Consider the following 13,033-nt stretch of genomic DNA (forward strand, 5'->3'; position numbering starts at 1 on the left):
ACGATAGCAAATAAAGCAAAATAGGAGCAAGAAACCAAAATAAACAAATGGTAAAGAGAAACAACAGAAATATTTTTGGTCTTTTTGTGTTTTAGGAAAGAAACAAAGCAAAAACAAGAAAATGAAAACTAAAAGAGTCACATAAACACGAAGCAAAAGAAATTCATCAAACTTGACAGCAGTACAGTAATCGATTTTTACGAAAATCTTCCGCTGCTCAGCTCGAAAAGTTCTCAACTAATGAAAGTTAGATAATAACCTGGGGAACAGGCTCAAAAATTGGCTTCGAAAAATAACGTTCTGGCTGTTTTTGAGAATTTTTTTGGTATCAGTCCAGAATCTGTTTTCAAACAGCACTTCCCCAAATATCATCTCCCTCTTATTAGAAACCACTTTAAGAAGCTAAACAAATATGTACAAGTATCCAGCAATTATAATATGCAATGAATGAGTGATGCCGGTATACCTCCCCCCAAGCTTAGGCTTTTGGCCTAAGTGGAGATCAACCCCATGGTGCCCATGAAGTGGTACCTCCGTAGTACGACGAAGATGGATCCTGTTCTGGGTATGTGCTGGAAGACGCACCAGGATACGTGACGGTGTACCTGTAGGAGGGCTCGGCGTCCTCGGAGTCATGCTGCTGGTGGAACCCATGTATCCTCAGCTGCTCATCTACCTCCTCCTTAGAGCGCGACCACGGTTTCCTGTGAACACTGAACAAATCGGTCTGCGGCAAAGGGATTTCCCTCTCATCCCCGTCAATAAACAACATTCTATAGACAATATTATCTAAACTAGAGTCAGTTGTAACAAATTGGTGACTCTTCATAGCAGCAATATCAAGCTTTATAGGAGTTAATTTCTCATCAGTAGGGTCAAGAGGAAGATCTAGATATGTAATAATGCGTAAGGCGACAATTCCTCCAAAAATAGGCCCCTTATTGGATAAACGACGAGAAACAAGAGCACCAAGATGATAAGGTGTCTTTCCAGTAAGTGCAGCAACTAGGAAAGCAAGATGATAACTAGAAATATTGCTAGTGTTCTCCCTACCAAGAATGCTAGTAGCAAGATTGTAAGCGAAATATCTAATGGCAGGGAGTTGAATGTTTCTTATCTTGCCGCGCTGAATGGTGCGGCTATCATCATTGGTAACTTCTCGATAGAGCTCCAGCAAAGCCTTGGGATTATTCTCGATCTTCTTTGCTGTACCTACAGGGGCAATATCCAATGCAGCACAAAAATCCTTCAACTTCATAGTGATAGGCCTATCATAAATGCTCAATGTAACCGATGGTTGGTAGTGTGTGTTGTTGAACTGAAAGCTTTCAACAAATATTTTAGTTAGCATGTAGTATTGACTCCTCTCATCTTCCATATAGGTGGATAAGCCCACATTATGGATGAGGAATAAGAAGTCATCAAGCAGCCCTGCATTACGCAAAAAGTCATAACATGGAAAGGATGAAGCATTAGGAACTCCATTATCCTCCTCAACTTCGAAGCTCGGTGCGATGACATCCTCATTATAGGATCATCTAATTCGAGTAGCTGCCCTTGAGGGCCTCCCCGTGCTTGTCATCTCTCTTTCGAACACTTCTCCAAAGTTATAGTTATCCATCTTCTTTTTCTGAAATTTTTCAACAAACATTATAAAAGTTGATTTGGAGACATATAATTGAGGGAAACTACTATAGGAACTTGGTAGAGTACTAAACATGCATCAAAACTAATTTTTACAACTTAGAACAAGCATGCAAGCTCACTAAACATGTTACCTACAGCAGCAAAATATTCAAGATATACTCAACCAAACAAGATTCTATTTGGATAATCGGAGGAGTCACATACCGGAGAGCAAATGTGCCAAATTTCAGACAGAAATCTGGGCTGAGCAAAGAGATCGAAGAATCCTGAGCTCTTGAGCAAAAACGCGAGTGAGAGAAAGTTGGTTCGAGTTTTTTCGGGAGAGAGAGTGAAATGGGAGGAAGAGATGAGTTAGTGGGGCAAGGAGGGCCCCACACCACAGGGTGGCGCGCCCCCCTCCTTGGCCGCGCCGGCACATGGGGGCAGCCCTGGGGTGCCCCACTTGTCAGCCCCAGGTGCTCCTAGGTAGCTCTTCGAAAAATAAGACCAACGGTATAATTTTTGTAAATTTTTGAAAACTTTGAAAAATTCACATTTCTGGGTGTTAAAATTATTATTACTGGGCAGAAAAAGATTTTGAAATCTCTAAACAACTAAAGCATCTTGCAAATCAAGTAGTACTACAGCAAGTAGAACAAGTGGAGGAACAAAGAAATGTTGTTTAGCTCCTCTATGCATATAAAATGTATTTGTTAACAAGGTTGATCAAGTCTTGCCACCAAATAAATTTTACATAGCATAAGAAGAAATAAACCTCAAATCAATCATGTTACCTTGTATTGTATTGATATGGATCCAATCATAATATTTTGATATCCTTCTTTAGGCTCATATATAGGACAATCAATAACTCCCACTTTGATAGTTCTCACATTAGAAATTGTATTAACTCCACATACTTTATCAATCCTCTTGGGAAAATAAACAGTATGCTCCTTGTCATCAACATTGAAAGTAACTTTTCCTTTATTGCAATCAATAACAGCCCCTGCAGTGTTAAGAAAAGGTCTCCCAAGAATAATAGACATATTATCATCTTCAGGAATTTCCAACACGACAAAATCAGTTAATATTAAGCAATTATTAGTAACTTGAACAGGAACATCCTCACATATACCAACAGGAATAGCAGTAGATTTATCAGCCATTTGCAAAGAAATATCAGTTGGTATCAACTTATCTAAATAGAGTCTCTTGTAAAGAGAAAAAGGCATAACACTAACACCTGCTCCCAAATCACATAGAGCAGTTCTAACATAATTATTCTTGATGGAACAAGGAATAGTTGGTATACCTGTGTCGCCCAGCTTCTTTGGAACTTTGCCATTGAAAGAGTAATTAGCAAGCATAGTGGAAATCTCCTCATTAGGAATTTTCATTTTGTTAGAGACAATATCTTTCATATACTTTGAATAAGGAGGCAATTTAATAGCATCAGTCAAAGGGATTTGCAAGAACAAAGGTTTCATCCAATCACAAAATTTATTATGGTGTTCTTCTTCCTTTGATTTTAGTTTCTTAGCAGGAAAAGGCATTTGCTTTTGAACCCAAGGTTCCCTTTCATTACCATGTTTCTTAGCAATAAAATCTTCTTTAGTATACTTTTTATTTTTAGCATGCTTTTCAGGTTCATCTTCAACCTCTTCTTTATCAGAAGCATCATTCTTATCATTGTCTTTATCATGTTCATTACAACTTTCAGTTTTAGCATCAGAAATAGAAATACTATTAGGATCATTAATAGGCTCAGAGGATTCTACAACAGTTTTATGTTTCTTCTTCTTTTTCTTAGAAGGAGCACAAGGTTCAATTCGTTGACAATCTTGTTCAACTCTTTTGGGATGCCCCTCAGGATATAGAGGATCCTGAGTAGAAACACCGCCTCTAGTTGTTACTTCATAAGCATGTTTTTCTTTAGAACTATTTTTTAACAAGTCATTTTGCACTTTAGTGAGTTGATCAATTTGTGTTTGAACCATATGAAAATGTTTAACAAGCATCTTAACATCATTGGAGGTTCTCTCCACAATATCATGCAAATTACTAATAGCTTGAGAATTTTCCATTAAATGATTCTCTACTCTCATATTAAAATTTTCTTGCTTAACAATATAATTATCGAACTCATCTAAGCATTGTGCAGGAGGTTTTGAATACAGAATATCTTCCCTAGTAAAGCGTTGAAGAGAGTGTACCTCAATCATGGATGAAGGGGGAGTTATCTTGCATAAATCTTCTATGGGAGGTAAATTCTTCACATCTTCAGATTTAATACCTTTCTCCTTAAGAGATTTCTTGGCTTCCCTCATATCTTCATCATTTAATTTAATCAAACCCCTCTTCTTCAATATTGGCATTGGGGTTGGTTCAGGTGTAGTCCAATCATCATGATTTCGGCCTATTCTAGCCAATAATTCTTCAGCTTCGTCTGGAGTTCTTTTCCTGAAAACACAACCAGCACAACTATCCAGGTATGCCCTAGACTCAATGGTTAGTCCACTATAAAATATATCAAGTAAATCATGCTTTTCCAAATCATGTCCAGGTCGAGCTCTGATAAGAGAGCAAAATCTTGCCCAAGCTTCAGGCAATTTCTCTCCATCTTCCTGGTCAAAACTATAAATTTTCTGCAAAGCAATATGTTGAGCACTAGCAGGAAAGTATTTCCGAAAGAAAACATCAAGCAAACCAATTGGACTATCAATAGAATCAGGAGGCAAACTATTATACCAAGTTTTAGCATCATCCTTTAATGAGAAAGGAAAAAATTTAGCAACAAAATAAGTACGCTTCTTGATATCATCAGAAAACAAGCTACTCAGAGTAGACAGCTCAATCATGTGTTCTACAACACTTTCTTTTTTAGTACCACAAAAAGGTGTTTTCTCAACAATAGATATATGAGATAAATCAAGAGAAAAATCATAATCCTTATCCTTAATGTTTATAGGAGATGTGGCAAATTTAGGATCAGGAGACAGTTTATATCTAACAGTATGTTGTGCAAGAAGCTTTTTAATTTTACTTGCATCAGTAGTAGCATTGCATTTAACAATAAAATCATCATCAAGTTCCACATAATCTTCATCAAGATCATCACTAGAGTATTCAAAAGACTCGGGTGAATTAACAGGTGTAACAGTATTTTCATTAGGAGTTTCAGTAGTTTCAATTTGTCTAGACCTAGCAATTGTAGCATCTAGAAAAGATCCTAACGAACCACTATCATCAAGCACAACAGAAGCATCATCAAAATTATGAGAATTTTCAGATTCAGCAGAAGTACCAGCATGTGAAGCTTGTGGTGGTGAAACAAGTTGACTTATCACAGATGGTGAATCAAGAGCAGCAGAGGTACTCAGAGTTGTACCTTTTCTTGTAGTGGATGGTAATATGGCGACTTTAGTATCGCGAGGTTTACCCATGATGGAGAATTTGCAACGATCAATATCAATCCAAGTGAACTTGCAAATAAAGCTATGCTCCCCGGCAATGGCACCAGAAAATAGTCTTGATGACCCACAAGTATAGGGGATCGCAACAGTCTTCGAGGGAAGTAAAACCCAATTTATTGATTCGACACAAGGGGAGCCAAAGAATATTTGTAAGCCTTAACAGCGGAGTTGTCAATTCAGCTGCACCTGGAAACAGACTTGCTCGCAAGAGTTTATCAGTAGTAACAGTTTTATAGTAGTAGCAGTAGTGAAATAAAAGCAACAGTGTAACAAAGACAGCAGTAGTAATTATAGTAAACAACATGATTAAAATACTGTAGGCACAGGGATGGATGAACGGGCATTGCATGGATGAGAGAAACTCATGTAAGAATCAAGGTAGGGCATTTGCAGATAATAATAAAACAATATCCAAGTACTAAACAATCCATAGGCATGTGTTCCATATTTAGTTGTACGTGCTCACAATGAGAAACTTGCACAACATCTTTTGTCCTACCAGCCGGTGGCAGCCGGGCCTCTAGGGAATCTACTGGAAATTAAGGCACTGCTTTTAATAGAGCACCGGAGCAAAGCATTAACACTCCGTGAACACATGTGATCCTCATATCATCGCATTCCCCTTCGGTTGTCCCAATTTCTGTCACTTTGGGGCCTCGGGTTCCGGACAACAATACGTGTATACAACTTGCAGGTAAGATCATAAAGCAATGACTATCATCATGAATTGATAACATGCTCAGATCTGAGATCATGGCACTCGGGCCCTAGTGACAAGCATTAAGCATAACAAGTTGCAACAATATCATAAAAGTACCAATTACGGACACTAGGCACTATGCCCTAACAATCTTATGCTATTACATGACCAATCTCATCCAATCCCTACCATACCCTTCAGCCTACAGCGGGGGAATTACTCACACATGGATGGGGGAAACATTATTGGTCGATGGAGAGGCGTCGGTGGTGATGATGGCGATGATCTCCTCCAATTCCCCGTCCCGGTGGAGTTCCAGAACGGAGTTTCTGGTCCCGAGACGGAGTTTCGCGATGGAGGCGGTGTTTTGGATGTCTTCTGGCAATTTCGTCTAACCCCCGTGCGTTTTTAGGTCGAAGCCCTTAAGTAGTCCAGAGTGGGGGCACCTGGGGCAGCCCGAGGCGCCGCCACCATAGGCCGGCGCGGCCGAGGGGCCTGTCACGCCGTCTGGTGGGGTGGCTGCCTCGTGGCCCCCCTCCTTCTGGTCTTCTGGCTCCGTCAATATTATGTGAAAATAGGCCCATTGGAATTAATCCCGGGGATTTTCCTGAAAGTTGAGTTTCTGCACAAAAACGAGACACCAGGGCGATTCTGCTGAAAACAGCGTTAGTCCGTGTTAGTTGTATCCAAAATACACAAATTAGAGGCAAAACAATAGCAAAAGTGTTCGGGAAAGTAGATACGTTTTGGACGTATCAGCCACCTGCTCAGAGACTGTCGACGGTTTATCGAGATGCAGAAGTTTATTCAGCAGCAGTAGCCGAGTCAACCACCACCACCTCAACACCAAGTTCATCAAGTACAGCCTCATAACCCTAACGATTCCTTCCCTCCACCACGAGGACAGATGAGCATGATCCACAAAACTGGTGTTTCGAGAAGGGAGATAAAGAAGCTGACTCAAGAAATCAACCTAGCAGAAAGTACTATGGCAAATGTTCCAGAATATGTCGATTGGTCGTCTCAGAGTATCCTATTTAGCAGAGCGGATCACCCGATGACAATCCCAAAGCCAGGGCATGCTGCTTTGGTAGTTGAGGCGCAAATAGGAGGATACAATATGAGCAAAGTCTTCATGGATGGTGGAAGCGGCTTAAATCTGATATTCGCGAACACACTCAAGAATATGGGAATTACGATAAGGATGTTGGAAGAATCTGACACATGTTTCCATGGCATCCTCCCAACTTTACCAGCGTACTCTCTTGGCAGAGTTTTCTTAAACGTTGTCTTTGGGAAGTCTGACAATTTCAGGAAGGAAAAGATAGAGTTCGAGGTAGTAGCTAGATTGGGAATCGCAGTACCATGATATACTCGGGAGACCGGCTTATGCGCTGTGCCACATTATGCGTATCTCAAGCTCAAAATGCCAAGCAATAATGGAACCAACATCACAGTCTATGGAAGTTTTTCACGCTCAGATAATTGCGACCGCGAGTTTCAGAGGATTGCTGCCAAGTTCGGCATAAAGCAAGAAGCTGTAGACTTCCCTTCTAAACAATTGGCACTTAAAGGTAAAAAGGATGAGAGCATCAAGAAATTGAAAAAGAAGCCAGACGACCCCGTCCTGAAAACCTCGGCAGTTGGGCCTTCGGCAGCTGATACAAAGGCCTCTGCCGATGACAGTAAAGCTCTTGCGCTTACCGCAAGCACTTCTGATGAAATCGTCAACGCCACCAAAGCCACCGACTCTCTAGACAAGATCGAAGATAAGAAGAACCCTCCTCTTGGTTAAAGAAGATGGGCAACATTATGCATATTTAATTTTCTTTCTTTAATAAGGCTTTTCAAGCCACTTCGTTTTTATATTACGATATTAATAAAGACTCAAGTTCTGTTTATCTAAAGTATTGCAGTAATTTGGGGCACCCAAACAAATTTTATCGAAAACCTTTTTCGTATACTACAGCGAACATTGGTTTACTCGATATTTTACTCAAGATTGTCATCCAAAGCATCTAAAATTATGAGTGCTAGGAGATAAGATCAACGGTACTTTCACCCTCCGCTAAAAGCCTCGAAATTACACGAGTGCTGCTAATAGGAAGGTTAAACACATATATACTTACCAAAAAAGACTCATGGCCGGTACTTTAAACTACAGAAGTACTTAATAGCGACGGAGTCATCAGCAGGCTTAGTTCCATCGACTCGCTCGGGGGCTGCCGCTAAAACATACATCGTCGGTTGAAAGCAAAGTTGCACTTACATCGGGTTTCGCAAACTCGCAACATGAGCTGATCACTCAAGAAATTTGTTGCCGACAAACATACATATACATCATAATCCAGATGTAAAACGAGTAATTAAGATTTACTCCATTCATACTAACCCTTTCCAATGGCATTAGACATAATTACAAAAGGGGGATACATATATACACCTTTCGATGAATCAGTTTAAACTCAAGCATCCGAACAATCGGATGCAGCAAGCACTGAAGTATTTACTTTACAGTAGGAGCATAAACGTTTCTCGGGACTATTCCTCTGGAGCCTCCGCCTCTTCGACTGCCTTTGAACTGTCTTCAAGTCATTCAATTACGATGGTGGCAGGAATCTCCACCTTAGGAAACAGAGGTCCTACATCACCATCAGCGTTGGCAATGGCCATCAAGTTTGCGGAAGGATGTCGCAAAAGAACAAGGGCAAAGGTAGCTTTAGCTCCAGCAATAAGTTGTGCTCGAATCAAGCCTCGGATTTTCTTGGTGTTCCTGAACTTTGACATCAAAGTCAGCAAAGTGGGAGGGACCTCGTTCAAAGGAAACATTGTCTTCCAGATTACCCTCAACCCATTATAGCACTTGTCAAAAAATCGGTGTGCTTGTTGTACCTGATCCTGAAACTTAGCGACAGTGGAAGCTTTTGATTGATTCCTCCAAAAAACCTCATCAACAAATGCAAGATGAGTCAAGGCATTTAAGCGTTCATGAATACACTTGTTCTCTTCTGATGGGTTCAGAGCTATGACTACAAGAAGCAGTGAAGGAAGTAAAGTCAAGAGGTTATCTTTATTATTCAAGAAGTTAAGGAACAGGAATTTAGGATACTTACAATTCAAACTTTCTATGTCCTTGTGCAACTCAGTAAGGGCGTATCGTTCTGCGTCGGCAGCTAGTTCGCCCTTTTTCTTTGTAATAGCGGCCATGTCATAAATACCACGCATATCCTTTTCCATCTGGGCGATCCGAGCCTTCATGCGTTGGAGCCGATCATTCTCAGAAGAACCATCCGAAGAAGCTTCGGTAAAGGAGGGTACAGGAAATACCTGCAAAGGTATGCCATTAAAAACACAATGGAGTAAATGAGATTTTCAATTGGACTCACTCCCATCGGGAGCGCGCGATTGAAAGTGTCGAAAGTATTATAGCACGAGGGTATTGACAAAATTGCCAATACGGGATTCATTACAATAAAAAAGGTCTTACGACATGAAATTGTTTTAAAAGAGAACAAGATTACAATCCAACGAAAAAGTCAAGGAGCCTGAGTCTGAGTTGACAAGCTTGGGCCAGTAGCTGATTTGTTTAATGAAACCAATTCAAGAAGCTGACGAACACACTTGAGCGCTGAAGTTTTATGGACACTTAAGTCAATAAGTCTCCCATCATGTTCCTTTGGCAGCTCCTTGGACATTTGTTCAATATCGGCTTTGAAGCCATGGCCCATCATAAGCTAAAAATCTAGGAGAACGTTGTAGGTGCGTGAAGTGCGTTTGAATACCGTGATAACTTCCTTCGTGTCGACAGTAAAAACATCTGTTAGCTGCTCTAGAGTTTTGTTTTGGTCGGCCTTCAGAAAAATCATCGAGTGCATCTTTAACATGACTCTTTTATTCTTCTGGAGAAGAGCCTAAATGAGTTTGTGAGATTCAAGGGTCAATGACAAAGCATCGACATGGGAGTTATCTTGGAGCTTCTCTAGGGCATCAGCAGGGATATCGGCAGCTTCTGCAAAGAACGAAAAGGAAAAATTTGTTAATTACAATTAAGCCAAGAAAGGAAAAATTAAAGAAGAGGCTGAGCCGATAAGAATTACTGAGCATGGCCAAAGTGGATTGGCGAAGGAGGTTGTCCTTTTCTTTCCTTTGGGCTTCGACAGTGGCCTTCGAAGCTTCTTCATCCTTCAGTTTCTTCTCTAGCTGCTTAAGCTCTCCCTTCAGGGAATCAGCGTTCTGACGAGCTTCGGCAGCTATTTTATTGCATTATCAAGCTTAGAGGAAATTGAGTCAATTTCCTCCTGAAGCCGAACCTTGTCAGCTTCGAGTGAGGTGAATTGAGAGGCGAAGGCCTCCAAAGAAGAAATGACTGATCGAATATCCTGGAGAAACGAATAGAAGTAGTTATTAAAAGCAATGGGGTTCTTCCCAAAGAAGTTTATAAATACTCAGAAGCTGTCAGTAGCAGGCGTGTTAATAAGAAAACTTACAGGCTTTTATGGAAGTGGAGAAGTTGTAACGGCATTCCAAGGAATCTCCTTCCCTTTAGAAAGGAAAGAAGTTGTCGAGACTTGAGCTGCAGGAATTGTTGCGGGACCCGAAGCTTCAGAAGCTGCCAAAGCTAGCTTGCTAGAATTTGACTTGGCCTTCTTGGGAGGAGGCTCTAGGAAGCCTTCATCACTACAAGCATATGAACCAGGCAAAATGAGAACATTAATACAAGAGAAAATCTCAAAGACTGGAGCAGAGGGAAACACTCACAGGTCAAACAGATCGTCTTCATCGGTGAACCCGCCAGACGACCTCTTCGAAGGCAGCACATTCACCTTCTCCGCAGCTGCAGCAACAAAGGGAGTACGATCAGCATCATCGTCATGGATCGACTCCGCTGTATCACTTGTATCATCAGCAAGGGATTTAGGATCTATGGAAACAGCTTCAGGATTCATCGGATCATTGTCTTCATCTTCTGGATTTACATTTTCTCCAGTACGGGATTCTACAAGAATGGAAGAGTTTCTTTCTTCAAGATTGTCGTCCGACATATCTTGAAAATGTTCGGGAGCTATCAGAATCTGTCGAAATAATTAAGGATAATGAAAAATATAAGTTTGGAAGTAATAAGTTGATACAAATACAAAGGGGGAAATACCTCGTTCGGCGGATGGTCAGCATCGAAAGGCATTTGAAGAGATAGAAGTGGAATCGAGTCTTCGTGACTAAAATGAGTCAAGAGCCTAACTTCATCAAGCAGTTCTTTCTCAGATAGTTCGGCAACATTCACTCTGGTCTCGTCCTTGGGGCCTGAATACAACCACATTGGGTGGGCCCTAGACATAATCGGCTGGACTCGACATTTCAGGAAAACGGCGGCTATCTCGGTGCCTATCATGGTTTGGCCATTAGACTCTTTGATTCGAAGAACTCTCTCGAATAATTTGCCAGCTGTTGGTTTCTCTTCGGGTGATAGGATATTCTTCCAAGATCACCTGGGCACAGCTTCGAGGACATCGGTAAAACATGGGAGTTGCATTTCTGATGCTGATGAATCTTTGATATATAACCACTTCAACCTCCATCCTTGGACAGACTCTCTCATTGTAAAATTGAAGTAATTAACTTCTTTGCGGACAACGAATCCAACTCCGCCGGTGACGAAGGACCCGTTACTACAGTTGTATCTCTTCACGAACAAGATCTTCTTCCATAAACCGAAATGAGGTTCGATGCCCAGGAAAGCCTCACATAAGGTGATAAAGATGGAAAGGTGGAGGATCGAATTGGGGGTTAGTTGCCACAATTGGATCTCATACACATGAAGAAGGCGCCGGAGGAATTCATGAGCAGGAAGGAAAAGACCAGGATAAAGGAAAGACAAGAACATCATAGTAAAACCGACGGGGGGATTGGGGCATGAAGCCGCAACTGGGAGAATGACGTTCCCCTCGTTAGATGAGATTATGCCGAGGCTCCGAGCCCTCTTCTCGTCACTCTTGGTGGTTGTGGACGCTGGCCAATCGGCAGGCGCAGGTCCGGCCATGGAGCTCTCCGGCGCGGGCGGTGCAGGAGCTGGGGCAGAGGCATCCGAAGCACCCTTCCTTGGTGCGCTTGGCAGGGCTTTGGTGCTGGCGCCGCTAGTCGTAGCACCGACAGCGAGAGTAAGATTCCTCTTCTTCACCATCATGAGAGAGATCTGGAGAAGGTTGATACGTCTCCAACGTATCGATAATTTCTTATGTTCCATGCTACTTTTATGATGATACTCACATGTTTTATACATACTTTATGTCATATTTATGCATTTTCCGGCACTAACCTATTAACGAGATGCCGAAGAGCCAGTTGCTGTTTTCTGCTGTTTTTGGTTTCAGAAATCCTAGTAAGAAAATATTCTCGGAATTGGACGAAATCAACGCCCAGGATCTTATTTTTCCACGAAGCTTCCAGAAGTCCGAAAGGGAAACGAAGTGGGCGACGAGGCGCCCACACAACAGGGCAGCGCGGCCCAGGTGCTGGCCGCATGGCCCTAGCGTGTGGGGCCCTCGTGGCGCCCCCTGACCTACCCTTTCGCCTACATAAGCCTTCGTCGATAATAGTTCCAGTACCGAGAGCCACGATACGGAAAACCTTCCAGAGACGCCACCGCCGCCAATCCCATCTCGGGGGATTCAGGAGATCGCCTCCGGCACCCTGCCGGAGAGGGGAATCATCTCCCGGAGGACTCTTCACCGCCATGGTCGCCTCCGGAGTGATGTGTGAGTAGTTCACCCATGGACTATGGGTCCATAGCAGTAGCTAGATGGTCGTCTTCTCCTAATTGTGCTATCATTGTTAGATCTTGTGAGCTGCCTAACATGATCAAGATCATCTATTTGTAATGCTACATGTTGCGTTTGTTGGGATCCGATGAATAATGAATACTATGCTATGTTGATTATCAATCTATTATCTATGTGTTGTTTATGATCTTGCATGCTCTCCATTATTAGTAGAGGCTCCGGCCAAGTCATTACTTGTAACTCCAAGAGGGAGTATTTATGCTCGATAGTGGGTTCATGCCTCCATTAAATCTGGGACAGTGACAGAAAGTTCTAAGGTTGTGGATGTGATGTTGCCACTAGGGATAAAACATCAATGCTATGTCTAAGGATGTATTTGTTGATTACATTACGCACCATACTTAATGCAATTGTCTGTTGTTTGCAACTTAATACTGGAGGGGGTTCGGATGATA

The 13,033-nt window shown here is 41.8% G+C and overlaps 1 protein-coding gene across 1 annotated transcript in view; it reads left to right on the plus strand.

The window, feature by feature from the left end:
• Positions 1-11,837: 11,837 nt before the first annotated feature.
• LOC139837984 (uncharacterized) overlaps positions 11,838-13,033 on the plus strand; it is a 41,430-nt gene continuing 40,234 nt past the window's right edge. Inside the window, exon 1 of the mRNA XM_071827327.1 lies at positions 11,838-11,957. Coding sequence (XP_071683428.1) covers positions 11,838-11,957 — 120 coding nt within the window. The remainder of the gene's footprint in view (positions 11,958-13,033) is intronic.

This window comes from Lolium perenne, chromosome 3, assembly GCF_019359855.2.
Source record: "Lolium perenne isolate Kyuss_39 chromosome 3, Kyuss_2.0, whole genome shotgun sequence".
Classification (NCBI taxonomy): Eukaryota; Viridiplantae; Streptophyta; class Magnoliopsida; order Poales; family Poaceae; genus Lolium; species Lolium perenne.